The sequence below is a fragment of the Misgurnus anguillicaudatus genome, chromosome 20, assembly GCF_027580225.2.
Source record: "Misgurnus anguillicaudatus chromosome 20, ASM2758022v2, whole genome shotgun sequence".
Classification (NCBI taxonomy): Eukaryota; Metazoa; Chordata; class Actinopteri; order Cypriniformes; family Cobitidae; genus Misgurnus; species Misgurnus anguillicaudatus.
This window is the reverse complement of record NC_073356.2, coordinates 29,291,985-29,305,698: the sequence shown is the minus strand read 5'-3', so window position 1 is coordinate 29,305,698 and position 13,714 is coordinate 29,291,985. Positions and strand designations below refer to the sequence as shown.

Genomic DNA, 13,714 nt, shown 5'->3' with positions numbered 1-13,714 from the left:
CACATTCTAAAAAAATATGTGATCAGTCAAGAAACATGTTTTTACATTATTGTAACTCATCACAACAATTTCAGTTTCTTTTTTCAAAAGTCAATTTGTTTATACTTTAAAGGTGTAGTGTGTAACTTTTATAAGGATCGCTTGACAGAAATGCAATATAAAATACATAACTATATTATCAGTGGTGTATAAAGACCTTTCATAATGAAGTGTTATGTTTCTATTACCTTAGAATGAGACGTTTTTATCTACGTACACAGAGGGTCCCCTTACATGGAAGTCGCCATTTTGTTTCTACAAAAGCCCTTAACGCACAAACTTTTTTTTTACTAAGTTGTCTCCAACGATGACATGGTTGTCCGGTGGCGGCTACCCTAGCTTCTCTATGTGTTTAGGTGAACGGTGGACTGAAACGTTTGTTGCAATTTGCAACCTCACCACTATGTACTAAAATTTACACACTGCACCTTTAAGGCATCATCAAATATTTTACAGTGCACACTATCTTTAGCACAGGATGTAAAACTTGTATGATATGAACAGATGATAAGGCTGTTGTGAATTTGTAAGACTTAAACGTATGACCTAATAGACAAAACAAAGTTACATATGTACTACAATACCTTCTGTACATGCAAGAGCTCTGCATTGCAGCAATGTAGACAAAAGCAGTTGCTTCTGGGCTTTTGCAACCTTCCTGTTGTGTGACACTTCTGATTGACTCAAAAAATAAGGTGAGCCAAATGCTGCTTAATACTGATGAAACATCATACACAAAGTTTCTGTTAGACACATTCAGAAGATAATGCTGACAGACTGGTGACAAAAACTTATTTAAAAAATCGTAATATTCTTTGGAGGTAAGACACATTTATAATTTTATAATTCTCCTCTTTTTGCGCAAGCGTGTTTTCATACCATGCATTTTTCTATGTAATATAACATGTTTTCTGTAGCTGTAAAGTTGCTTTAGCCTTTCTTGTAAATTTACAGTAAACTTAAAATTAAACATAATTCATATGACACAACAGTATGAGACATGCATAATTAAATCTCAATTCCTTGCAATAATTACACATATAAAATATGAGTAAAGTTTCTACATGTACTGATTGCAGCTAATTTGATTACTAGTATATGAACTAAATCAGCTTTATGGTGTACAGCTGCAAATCTTTAAAAAAAAAAAAAAAACTTTTTTATCAAATGTATCTTTCTTGCTTGTAGAATGACCTTCAATACAACTCTTCAAGTTTCCCATCACAATTTAACCTATCATGAGAAAACTACATTGGACATTGTCTGTTACACCATCATTATTCTCTTGGGCACCACTGGGAACTCTGTGGTTATCTGGGTGGCCGGCGTCCGTATGAAACCCAATGTCACCAACACATGGTTGGTTAACCTTGCCGTGGCTGACCTGATCTTCTGCTTTACACGAGTGACCTCGCTCATCAGTATATGCATTGACCACTGGCCCTTTGGAGTCTTTCTCTGCAAGTTTAATGGCTTCTTCAAGTACACCAACATGTTCTGCAGTGTTTTTCTTCTGGCTGTCATCAGTGTGGATCGAGTGATCTGTGTGTGGTGCCCAGTGTTCGCTAGGAAGAAGCGTACCTTATGTGCTGCTCGTGTGATCAGTTTTGGGGTTTGGATTGTGGCGTTGATCTTCAGTTCACCATACTTTGTGTACCGAGGGGTATATACTAGGAACAACCTGAGCCGCTGCTCACTTAAGGTCAGAATGGCTTTGTAACATTTATGTAAACATTTGTAGATATAATAATTTTATGAGGAAATGTTTTTCTCTGCTTCTTGAGTATTTATGTGCATTTCATTGTTAAGATTTACTCAGAAACTTCATCATTTCATTTATCTAAAATTTGCAGGAAAAAGCAGCAGTTGGAGAAAATTCAGGAAAGTACATTTATTACTACATTCGCTTCTTTTGTGGATTTGTGTTTCCTTTCCTTGTGATCTTTATCTGCTACACACTGGCTGCTGTTGGGATTCGCAGAACGAGATTCTTCGGCAAATCAAGGCCTCTACGGATTCTTGCTTTATTGGTTTTGGCCTTTTTCTTATGCTGGGCACCTTATCACATCCTAGGTCTTGTTAAATTGAGGAATAAAAACCACCAGGCTGTAAAGTTAGGATGGCATATGGCTTCAAACCTCGCGTATTTTAACAGCTGTGTGAACCCAATGTTGTACTTCTGCACGGGACTGAATCTCAGACAACGCTGTAATCAAAGCCTGTTAGGGATTTTTTACAGAGCTCTTACTGAAGAAGGCCGAACGTTGTCCCAGGACACCACTTTGGAGGAACGTTCAAACTCTGTTTTAAAAGCATCTGGTAAATTTCACCACACACGTGTATAACTGGACAAAGTCCTTTTAAAGAAGTTGCATCACTGCACCATCATATCTGCAACGCTTACAGGTCTTGTAAGAGCATTGGCTCTTTTAAGTGGAAGGCGGGACTAAAGTGACCATCCATGCAGTGATGCATCTTGTTAATATTAGATATATATGCTGTAGATTAAGAGCATGAAATGTTACAAAAAATAATAAATATCCAAATACAATGTTTGCTGTTATTTTTAGTAATGTTTCTGTGAGCTAAGCAGAAAGATAATAACAATAAATGTTTATATCTGTACATTTTTGGCTGCATGTAATGAGAAGAAATATATAGGAAAAGGGGAAAGTATGCCATACTTTTTGTTTAAAGGTGCAGTGTGTAATTTTTATAAGGATCTCTTGACAGAAATGCAAAATAATATACAAAACTAAATTATCAGGGGTGTATAAAGACCCTTTTATAATGAACCGTTGTTTATTGCCTTAGAATGAGACCTTTTTATCTACATAAACAGAGGATCCCCTTACATGGAAGCCGCCATTTTGTGCAGCCATGTTTCTACAGAAGCCCTTAACGGACAAACTTCTTTACTAAGTCGTCTCCAACGATGACATGTTTGTCCTGTGGCGGCTACCGTAGCTTCTCTATGCGTTTCAAAAGCGAGACGTGAGCAGTGGACTGAGCCGTTGGTTGCAATTCACAACCTTACCACTAGATGCCGCTAAAATTTACACACTGCACCTTTAATGAAAATACATCTTTTTTTACTTTAGAAATTTGCCCTGCTGGCCAAAATAAATCAAACAGACTGAGGAAAGTTAAGCAACTAGTTCAGTGGGCCCCATCAAGTATGATTAGAAGTCAGGTTTAAAATAATATTTCAATGTAATATAGTAGTTAGCATTTGTTTTTTTTATGCTACAAATGTACAAATACCAACAGAGCAAGTTAAGGGTGTAAAATCCAATAAAACATGGTTCTTTGACAATTTACTGAAGTGAGTAAGGTTAACAGAATGAAGTGAGAACAATCTACATTGATTCAAAGCAATGTTTATATGTCATTATTGAGCAGATCTGCTAAAAATCTTCAAGGAAATTATGCCTCAAAATATTATGAAAATAAATGATAAACAAAAAAGCATGTAGCTGCTGTAAATGTTTATAATAACATAATGCATTGTGTAATGACTTACCACTAAAGTCAGAGGGGATCGTGTCCGGGGAGTGAGCAATGAATTGACTCGTGTCAATAAAGGCAAATGTTCTTTATATGCTGATGTTGCGTGTGTTTTATTGGAACAAGCATTCCATACAGTCACCATATTTCCATTGATCATTCATCCACAGTTTATAGTCCACGCCAATCCTGGACATAGTACGTTATACATTTGAAGCTAAACAAAATCCACAACGGTGAAAGTATATGCTCACACAATAAATCTCACAGATTTGTGATAAAGATCAAGTCCTGTTTCACGTAGTATTCCTGGTCCGAAAATTAAACGAGTTACTTAAAAATTTCCTGTGTGACGCTGTAGCCATCACACCCAGATATTATGCAGAGGTAACGTTACTTCATGTACTACGGCTTTTGATCAGTAAATCCTTATCGATCTGAAATCACTGTTGGTTTGAGTCGTTTAAAACATGCATTTGAAAAAGCAACACTCGTCAAACATAATCTTTATACATATTCTTTATTATCATCAAAATACCCGAAAAGGTTTGAAGAACAGCAATACCGTAAAACTTCAAATAATAGCCCAGGCTTTTATTTTCTCAAACCTATCATCACACCAGGCGTCTAAAAGAGACAGGCGTCTATAAGAGACAGGCTTTTAATTTAATTGTTCCAGCATGACAGCAGGAGGATACCACATATTACGTTTTATTTTTAATTTGAGTGTGTTTAACAAATTAGTTTGTGTAATAACAACAGTCTTAAATTATTGGCAGTATAAATAAAGCAAACAATGATATGTTTTTTTATTGGTTGTTGCGTGAAATCTTACCCAGATACAACAGTGCTATTTTCTGATTGGCTATTGTGTAGCCTCTTTCTTTTTTTTTTGTATTGGCTCGCTCGACTAGAACTCTAGGGAAGACGGGCTTGATAGAGAGAGAGAGAGCAGTGCGGCCAGATACATTTTAGGCACTGCAGCATATTAAATATGATAAATAGTGTTTTTGCGTGAGAAATACAATGTGTGGCGGGAGTGCATGCATGACAAAAGACTGAAAGCCCGGCTATTATCAGCGGCCCCAAAACACTACCGGCCCAACGGGAAAAGTCCTGACTCTCCCGATTGCCACTTCGCTACTCTCATCATCACCTCAATCCTGGCGCCGAAGCTTGTTGTGTTGTCATAGTGATGAGTAAAGGAACGACTGCGTCTGTCACGTGACATCTACCGGTAATCAAAAAAAAAAACTTTAGCGTGTTAAATCTGCACCATAGAACTGGCTTAAACAGAAGATATTACGGGTTTTAGAAGATTAAATACAACCCGAAACTAAAAAACAGACCAGGCCTTATGAGACAGGCGTTTATTTGCCCAAACCTGTCGTCACACCAGGCATCTAAAAGAGACAGGCGTCTATTTGGGACTCGGCTATTATTTGAAGTTTTACGGTATATCCTTAAGACATTTCCTGGAGCTGCGTGTGTCTGGTTCTTCGTCTGCAGCGCATATTGAGTTTCTGCACGAGAGCGCCCCCTGGCTTATGGATTTAGCGTCATTTCACCGTAATTCATTGAGAAGCATAGCAAGCATCATCAGCCAATTTATAGGTGCACCCCTAATTTTGGTCAGTGTCTCTGCCTACCAACCACACTTTTTTTGCCACGGTTTATGCGGTTTATCTGATGGAGAACAAACTATGCCATTTCTCTAATTAGGTTGCTCTGTATTTTGCACCTGGTTACTTTTGGCATATTTCTTGTGTTTATGTTTAAAAAAAATTTTTTACTTTAAATGCAAAATACACTTATGTTTTTCCCAAACTGTTGTGTTAATTTGTTTTATAAACAAATGATTTACATAAAGTTTTTCCGGACCAATGAAAATGATGAGAATTCAGATTTGGACCTTTGAATGTAAACTTATAATTATATAAAATATGTAATACTTATATGTTTTGTGTTTGTATGATGTTTGCTTGTGCATTTTCTCCCTCTTCCTGTTGGCTGACACGTCTGATTGACTGAAGAAAATATGAAAAAAAGGATTTCCTGGAGAACTAAATGGTTTTAGACTGAACAGTGATAAAACAGTGACCACTTATACTCATACATGGTTTCTGCTACACAGACCCATTCAGAGGTGACAAACATTTATTGACATTGTCTTCAGGTAATTCATCACAGCACACAAAATTCAAGTTTGTTTGTAATTCTCATCTTCTTTTGCACAAGCATGTTTTCTTATAATACATTTTTTATCTATTCCATGTAATATACTATGTTTCCATGGCTGTAAAGTTGCTTTAGTTGTTTATATGTTTTACAATTAACATAAAAAATAATGTTTGTAAAAGCATTTTAGTGTATGAAAGATTTATAGCTTTATAAATGTATAATTAATTGCAAAAATTATATTATAAAACATTTATTGATATTATTTATTTATTTAGAATGAACAAGAAAACTACATTGGACATTGTCTGCTACACCATCATTGTTCTCTTGGGCACCACTGGGAACTCTCTGGTCGTCTGGGTGGCCGGCGTCCGTATGAAACCCAGCATCACCAACGTATGGCTGATCAACCTCGCCGTGGCTGACCTGATCTTTTGCGTGACACAAATGACCTCTCTTATCAACATTTTCATTGGCTACTGGCCGTTTGGAACATTTATCTGCAAGTTAACTGGCTTTTTAAATTATGCCAACATATTCTGCAGTGTTTTTCTTCTGGCTGTCATCAGTGTGGATCGAGTGATCTGTGTGTGTGGTGCCCAATATTTGCCAGGAGGAAACGGACTTTATATGCTGCTTGTGTGGTCAGCTTGGGGGTTTGGATTGTGGCAGGGATCTTCAGTGTACCAAACTTTGTCTTTTGGAAGGTCCACACTGTTCAGAACAACAGCAAGTGCTTAATGAAGGTCAGAACAGCTTTTCATAACCGCCTGAATGTCTTGCATAAAATAAACAGCTTATGTCCTGATTGCTGATTGGTCTAGCTGTAATAAAGCTCTAAGTCATTTATAATATTTACAATATAGCACAAATCTCGCAAAACTTATTTTACTAACTCTAAATGATGATGTTACATTCAAGGTTTACAAAAGTAAACTTTCTTTATTGTTAAGAATTACTGATTTGATCATTCCATTAACTTTAATTTGCAGGAAAAACTAATTGTCAATGATGGATATTCAGCAAAGTATGCTTACTACTTAATTCGCTTCTTTTGTGGATTTCGGTTTCCTTTCCTGGTGATCTTCATCTGCTACACACTGGCTGCTATTGGGATTCGAAGAACGAGATTCTCCGGCAAATCAAGGTCTCTCCCGATTCTTGTTTTATTGGTTTTTGCATTTTTCTTATGCTGGGCACCTTTTCACATACTACGTCTTTGTAAGCTAATAAATCAAAACAAGACATATGTGAGATGGCATACCGCTTCAAACCTAGCCTATTTTAACAGCTGTCTAAACCCAATGTTGTACTTCTTTATGGGACTGAATCTCAGGCGACGCAGCGGTCAAAGCCTGTTAGGGATTTTTCTCAAAGCTCTTACTGAAGAAAGCCAAAATCTGTCACAGAAGATGAAGGAACGTTCAGTTGGGCCTTCATCACAAGAAATAAAAACTGTGTCATCACAGTGTTAAGTTACTTTTAGATACAGATTTTAAACTATTGTATGTTTTTGTCTCATTAAATGCCATTTATTTTTTGTGTCCTTTCCTGAGCTTATATATATATATATATATATTTTACGTAAATGATTTTGATGTGTTTGTAATGCGTCCTTTATAATTTTGGTCTTTTCTAAATATATTTGGTAATAATAGATCAAATGTCTCTTTTGATGTTATAGTAAATAAAGCAAATTTCTCCTGATGCCAAGGCTGAACTTTCACAATTGTCACTTTTTGAAATTGTACTAAAGCAATTATGCTTATGAAGATGTTTTTCCACTTTCTGTACCTAAATGTGTGAAAATATTTGTACATGTTTGCATTTAGAAAATGCTTTTATCCAAAGTGAATTTAATTGCTATCAATGTACAGTGCACAATGTATCCATTTATCAGTATCAATCCCATTATTTGTTGAGCTTACAGAATGCTTTTCTATAATCTCCACTTTTACCACCATTTTTTTATCATTGCAGCTCTCATGCAATGAAATAAACCACTGATGAAACTGCAAAGTGCAAAACCAAAAACTGTGGCTAACTGCACATCTTAATCATCTTAATAATTTTTATATCAACCCCAAACACAAGCACATAAATGCACAAGCACAGACACATTTAAAAAAAGTTACAGCATTCATGACTAGTCAAGATTTAAAGGGCAAATGCCATGTACACCCAGTCTGATACTTAAAGATTTAAAGCGCCATTTAATATTTTACAGTGCACTTTGTCTTTAGCACAGGATGTAACACTTGTATGATATGAACAGATGATAAGGCTGTTGTGAATTTGCAAGACTGACACATATGACCTTACAATGCAATAAATGTTTTAACAGAGAAGATGCAAAACCAAATATAATCATAAAAGATAACCTAAACAAAATCATATATCTACTTTAATACTGTACATGCAAAAGTTCTGCTATCTAGCAATGTGTCCAATAGCCGTTTCTTTGAAAATATATGGGGTGATAGGAAATATATATGATATGCATTATAACATATAGAACCAAAACTGTTGATTTGAATCGTAACCATAGAAGAACCGTTTTTAGTGCCATATAGCACCGGTGAAGCACCTGTGTAGAACCAGATGCAAGACTCAGGACCACGACAAGGATAATAACAAGACACACGAGCACAGAACAGCAAACAGAAGGACAATAAATAGGGACAAAATAAATTACATACAGCTGGAAATCATTAAGAGTAAGGGATCGGGGAAAAAGAGACGAGACCCGGGAAATGCTTGGTCAGAATAACCCAATACTAAAACCACCCATCTCCCACATAGAACATGGTACTGCCAGGACCCCGAACACAAAGACTAGATATAATTTAACACATGATTCTGACGGGTCCTGACAATTATAGCATGTTAAAATTGCCAATTTGTAGTCCTCAGCAAAAATGTGCCGCTTTTGGGTGTTTCCTTTAAAATGAAACGTATGACCTCATAGGCAAAACAAAGTTGATATATATGTTGTATATGTACGTTATACAATACAGACTGTACGCTCTGCCTTGCACAATGAGAACAAAAGCTGTTGTTTCATGGGGAAAAAATAAAGATATATATCACTTGTGTTTTTGCTTGTGCAAACAACTCCATCTTCCTGTTGACACTTCTGAATGATGCAGAGCTTATTTTGATAAAATCATTTTTTTATTCATCCTATTAATCTGTCTTGCTTGTAGAATGACCTTTATTACAACTCTTCATGACTATTACTTCATTCACTACACATATAAAATATGAGTTAAGTGACTTTGCTGCCTTAAAATTTTTTGTTGATTCAACTCGAATTTACAAGTCATTTTAACTTACTATTATCTATCTTGACTAGAGATGAGTTGTTATAACTACAGGTGAGTTGTTATAACTTATAAAATTAAGTTGACTTTTCTCAACTATATTTTATAAGTTGTAGTTGTAACAACTTGATTTAACAATCAATTTAAGGCAGCAAAGTATTTTTTACAGTGTACTGATTGCAGCAAAATTGATTTCTTCGAAGTAAATCAGCTTTATGGTGTACAGCTAAAAATCTTTTTATAATTTTTTTTAATCAAATATTTCTATCTTGCTTGTAGAATGACCTTCAATACAACTCCTTAAATCCCCCGTCATGGTAACTCATAATGAGAAAACTATTGTCATTGTCATCAACATCATCATTGTTCTCTTGGGCACCACTGAGAACTCAGTGGTCATCTGGGTGGCCGGTGGTCGTATGAAACTCAATATCACCGTTAAACCTTGATTTCTAGGTAAATAACTGTAAAATTGGAAGTGTTTAACTTTAACATCGGTGAAAGGTATTTTACTGTGATATATGCTGCATTCATCATTCATCATTCATCATTAATCGGCTGCGAACAAAACGGGTTTGCAGTCGGTCACAAATTTTCTCCATTCTGTTCGATTGCTAGCAGCTCTTCTCATCTCGTCAGCGGTTGGTGGCATGTCGTTGTTAATTAGTTTGCCGATGTATGTGTGATATAATGTGTGCGGCTTTCCTCGGCTTCGTTTGCCATGTCGTTCTTCGGGTGCATATAACACATATTTGTTAATTTGGTCGTTTGGGTCTCTTCTGAGTGAGTGGCCAACGAAACGTAGCTGTCTTTGTTGGATTTGAAGAATAAGCTGGTTCTTTTCGACTGCTTCGTATACAGCTTGGTTACTTATTCTATCTATTTTCTTGATGTCGAGCATAATTCTGTAGCAACTGGTGGCAAAGCTATTGAGTGAGTTTTGCATTTTTTGGTTGATGATCCAGCTTTCGCAGCCGTACAGGAGGATGGAGATGCACGATGCTTCAAAGATGTTTAGTTTGAGTTTGATTGGAAGAGTTTTTGATAGAAATACATCCTTCATTTTCCAGAATGCTCCTCACGCTTGTCCTTTTCGTGCTCTGATATCTGTTTCGCTCGACGCTATGTAAGAGCCAAGATACTTGAAGTCTTTTGTCCATTCGATTTTTTGTCCATTGAGTTCAATGAATTGATGTAAGTTGATCGGCATCTCTGGCCCGGCAAGCTCTTGGTTACTAAATGCTTCCGTCTTTTTAATGTTGACCTCAAGTCCTACTCGTCTAGCCCACTTTGCTGTTGTTTGAAGTTGAGCTTGCGATTTTTCTAGATTTTGCTGCTTGTTGTTGTCGCCGCCCTCAAGCAGCGCAATGTCGTCGGCAAAATCGAGGTCGAACAGTGAAGTGGCTGGATATCTCGATGATCTTGATAGATTCGTCGTGAAGCCATGTGAGCCCGTTGATGTTGCATGCTCTTGTTCTGATTTCTTTAGGGTGAAGTCTATGACGATGATGAATAGAAAGGGAGCTAGCGTGTCTCCTTGAAGAACGCCAGTTGAGATGTTGAACTGTTCTGATAGCTTGCCCTCGACCAATACTTGACTTTTTGAGTTGTTGTAGATAGTGCGAATAGCTCTTACGGTTTTTTCAGGAATTCCGTAGTGTCGCAAGATGTCGAACATGACGTTTCGTATGAGCGAGTCGAACGCTTTCTTAAAGTCAACGAATATGATGTAGAGGTCTAGGTTCTTGTCGATGGCACCCTCGATTATTCGTCTAAGAATGTGAACTTGTTCAGTGCATCCTCTTCCTCTTCGAAATCCTGCTTGGTTCTTTCTCATGATAGCGTCTACTGGTTTTCTTATTCGGTTAAGGAGAACTTTATTGTAGACTTTCGCTGCGATCGACATCAGGCTGATCCCTCTATAGTTATTCATCAAAGTGAGATTGCCTTTCTTAGGCAATGGGACAATGAGACTAGTGGTGAATTGCTCTGGTGCTTTTTCTTGCATGTAGACATCATTGCATATGTTGCACAGCTGTCTGACTGCGTGATGGCCTCCGTATTTGAGAGCTTCGGCGGTAATGGGGTAGTCGACACCTGGTGATTTGCCATTTTTGAGTTCGTCTACAGCCATTTTGACTTCGTCAAACGTGAATGGGCCTATATCGATCTCTAAGTCTCTGGTAGCTGGCTCGATGTGTAGATGTTCCGTGATTGTTTCGTTGTTCAGTAAAGTTTTGAAGTAATTTTGCCACTCGTCTAGCAGTTCCTTAGGAGAATTGATGTCACTACCATCTGTTTTCTTCATTTTATGCTTGTTTATTGATTTTGTTTTGCCGCTGATCTCATTGATAACTTCCCATGTGGTTTGTAACCTGTTTGCTTTCGCCGCTTCCTTGAGACGCTCAAGTTTCTCTGATAGGAAGGCGATCCTGTCCTGCTGGTAAGACTCGAGAAGCTTTTGATTTAGATCATGGCACTCTTGCTTTTCTTTTCGGTCTCGTTTGGCTCGGTTTCGTTGGTCGAGTAAATTTGTTGTTCGGCTTGAGACCCAGTTTTTAGGGGCTTTTTTCTTGATAAGACCGACTGTTGATTTAGCCGCGTTTTCGATGGTAGCTACAAAGTGGTCATATTTAGTTTGTACGTCTTGTTCGTCTTCACTTAGCACGCTGAAGCGGTTTTTGATTGTGATCGCATATTTGTTTTGTAGCTCATTATTCTCTTTTAGCTTACTCCAGTCGTATTTTGGCCTCTTGTTCTTATTTTCGACTGGTGCGCGCAGACTGACTCTTATTTGGGCGTTGACTATGCGGTGATCTGAGCCGACATCTACTGTATTATATGCTCGAATGTTCTTCACTGAGTTTGCCCATTTTCCTCTTATAAGTATGTGATCAAGTTGTGCTCGATTTTTGTTGTCGTTTTTCTTTCTGTTAATGTCGGGTTGCCACGTCCAGATTCTAGACTTCTTGTGTGGGAATCTGAACTGTGCAGATCTCGTGTTTGTTGTCTCGCGGAACTCTACAAGTCTAGTGCCATTGTCATTCGTCTTCTCGTGTAGGGCATGTTTGCCTACTGCTCTCGGGTTCGATATGCTGCTGTCAAGGCCGATTCTTGCGTTGAAGTCACCTGCGATGACAAGCATATTGTGTGGTGGTACTTCTTGTGCACACTTTAACAACTTGGCATAGAACTCATCTTTCTCTGCTTTTGGCTTTTCTTCAGTTGGTGCGTATGCAACAATGACAGTTGTTAATGGATTGCCAGCGAAATTAGCTTTCATTATTCTGTTTGAAACCTTAGTTGTTGATGTCATGGTTTTGGCTACTTCACTGTTTGTAAGAAGGCCGATTCCTCCGACATGATTTCCCTGAGATGTTTTTGTTGCTGAGCAGTAGTCGAATCGCCATTCTTTATTGTTGTAGGTTTCTGTATAGGTAATGATGTTGTCTGAGGCTGATAGTCTATGCTCTTGTACTGCTACAATATCTATATTTTTATCTTCACAGCCATGGATGAGCTGATGAAATCTTTCTGTTCCCTTTCAGTCGGTCACTACGACGTCACGTCGTGACCGACGAATTGGGAACTCGCTTAGAGAGACCAATCTGCTTCGAATACTACTAAAACGCCAATGAACTTGGCATTGAGATATTTGCATAATGCTGGCGCCGCCCCGCCAGGTGCGTATATAAGCCACAGGTGCAAATGTAGAAATCAGCTTTTTATCGCTTCGAAAGCCGGCTTTATCTGACTGAGAAGCTACTATCTGCTCTTCTGGGAACGGTTGCTGAAGTTGATTGACAAGCAGTACTAACACAGCGGACGCTCGCAGTATTCCACTGCTCTGCATATTTTTTGTTTTGAGTTTAGTGTGTGCGTTGCCTTTCCCTGTGCGCATCATCAGCTGAGCACCAAAAGAGTGATTTCCCTAAAGAGTGATACGTGAGAGCTCTGTGTCTTTTTAAAGACAGCCACTCTCTCGTATATTCGGAGATCAGCGTCCTTTTCAGGATAGCTTTTTCTCCGTGCGATCTTGGGTGCGAGAAGCAGGGATTCCAGTGACGGTCACGAGCGCTGTCTTCGTGCTTGCGCATCGAGCTCTCCGAGGCTGCGTTCGTGGAGAGCTTTTGTTCTCTCTGTGAGAGCATAACTCTCTTGGATTGCGGAGCCGACTGTCGTTTCTATGGGAACGACGTCCGCGCCTTTGCAGTGCTGAACGCCGCCATGGTGCGGCTGTCAAGCGCTCGCAGGACGCTCTTCGCATCACTACGCTGAGTAGGACGGAGGATGCGTCCTTCACCTACCGGCCTTCTCATCCTCAGCCGGTTGAGGCTCCGGTGGAGACTGCAGAGTCGTGTTCTGCGATTTCTGCCGAATCCACTGGGCCTCCTTCGGGTCCCGTCACTTCTGCAGCATCAGAGGGGTGCCCATCTTTTCCCTCCGAGGCGGAGTCGTCCCGGAGATGGCGGCCGTGCCCGCTCGAGCGGCGGAAACGGTAGAGTTGGAGGGGTTAATCCCTCTCCGCCCGAACCGTCCCGCCCATGTGATTGGTATTTCGGAGCTGCTCGGGCCTATACGGTCCTCACCTCCTGCCTTTCCCGACGGCACGAAGAGCTGACGTGATTTGCGGCCGTCTCGGCCGTTCAGCTTTCACCCCTCAC

The 13,714-nt window shown here is 38.9% G+C and overlaps 1 protein-coding gene and 1 pseudogene across 1 annotated transcript; both read left to right on the top strand.

Annotated features, from left to right (window-relative positions):
- Nucleotides 1-609: 609 nt before the first annotated feature.
- Nucleotides 610-3,685, top strand: LOC129455594 (C3a anaphylatoxin chemotactic receptor-like). The gene is made up of 3 exons (XM_055220367.2): nt 610-860; nt 1,228-1,741; nt 1,893-3,685. The coding sequence occupies exons 2-3, from the start codon at nt 1,229-1,231 to the stop codon at nt 2,382-2,384; spliced, it is 1,005 nt and encodes a 334-aa protein (XP_055076342.2). The 5' UTR covers nt 610-860; nt 1,228; the 3' UTR covers nt 2,385-3,685.
- Nucleotides 3,686-6,003: 2,318 nt separating this feature from the next.
- On the top strand, nt 6,004-7,564 carry LOC129454423 (formyl peptide receptor 2-like; annotated as a pseudogene).
- Nucleotides 7,565-13,714: the final 6,150 nt, after the last annotated feature.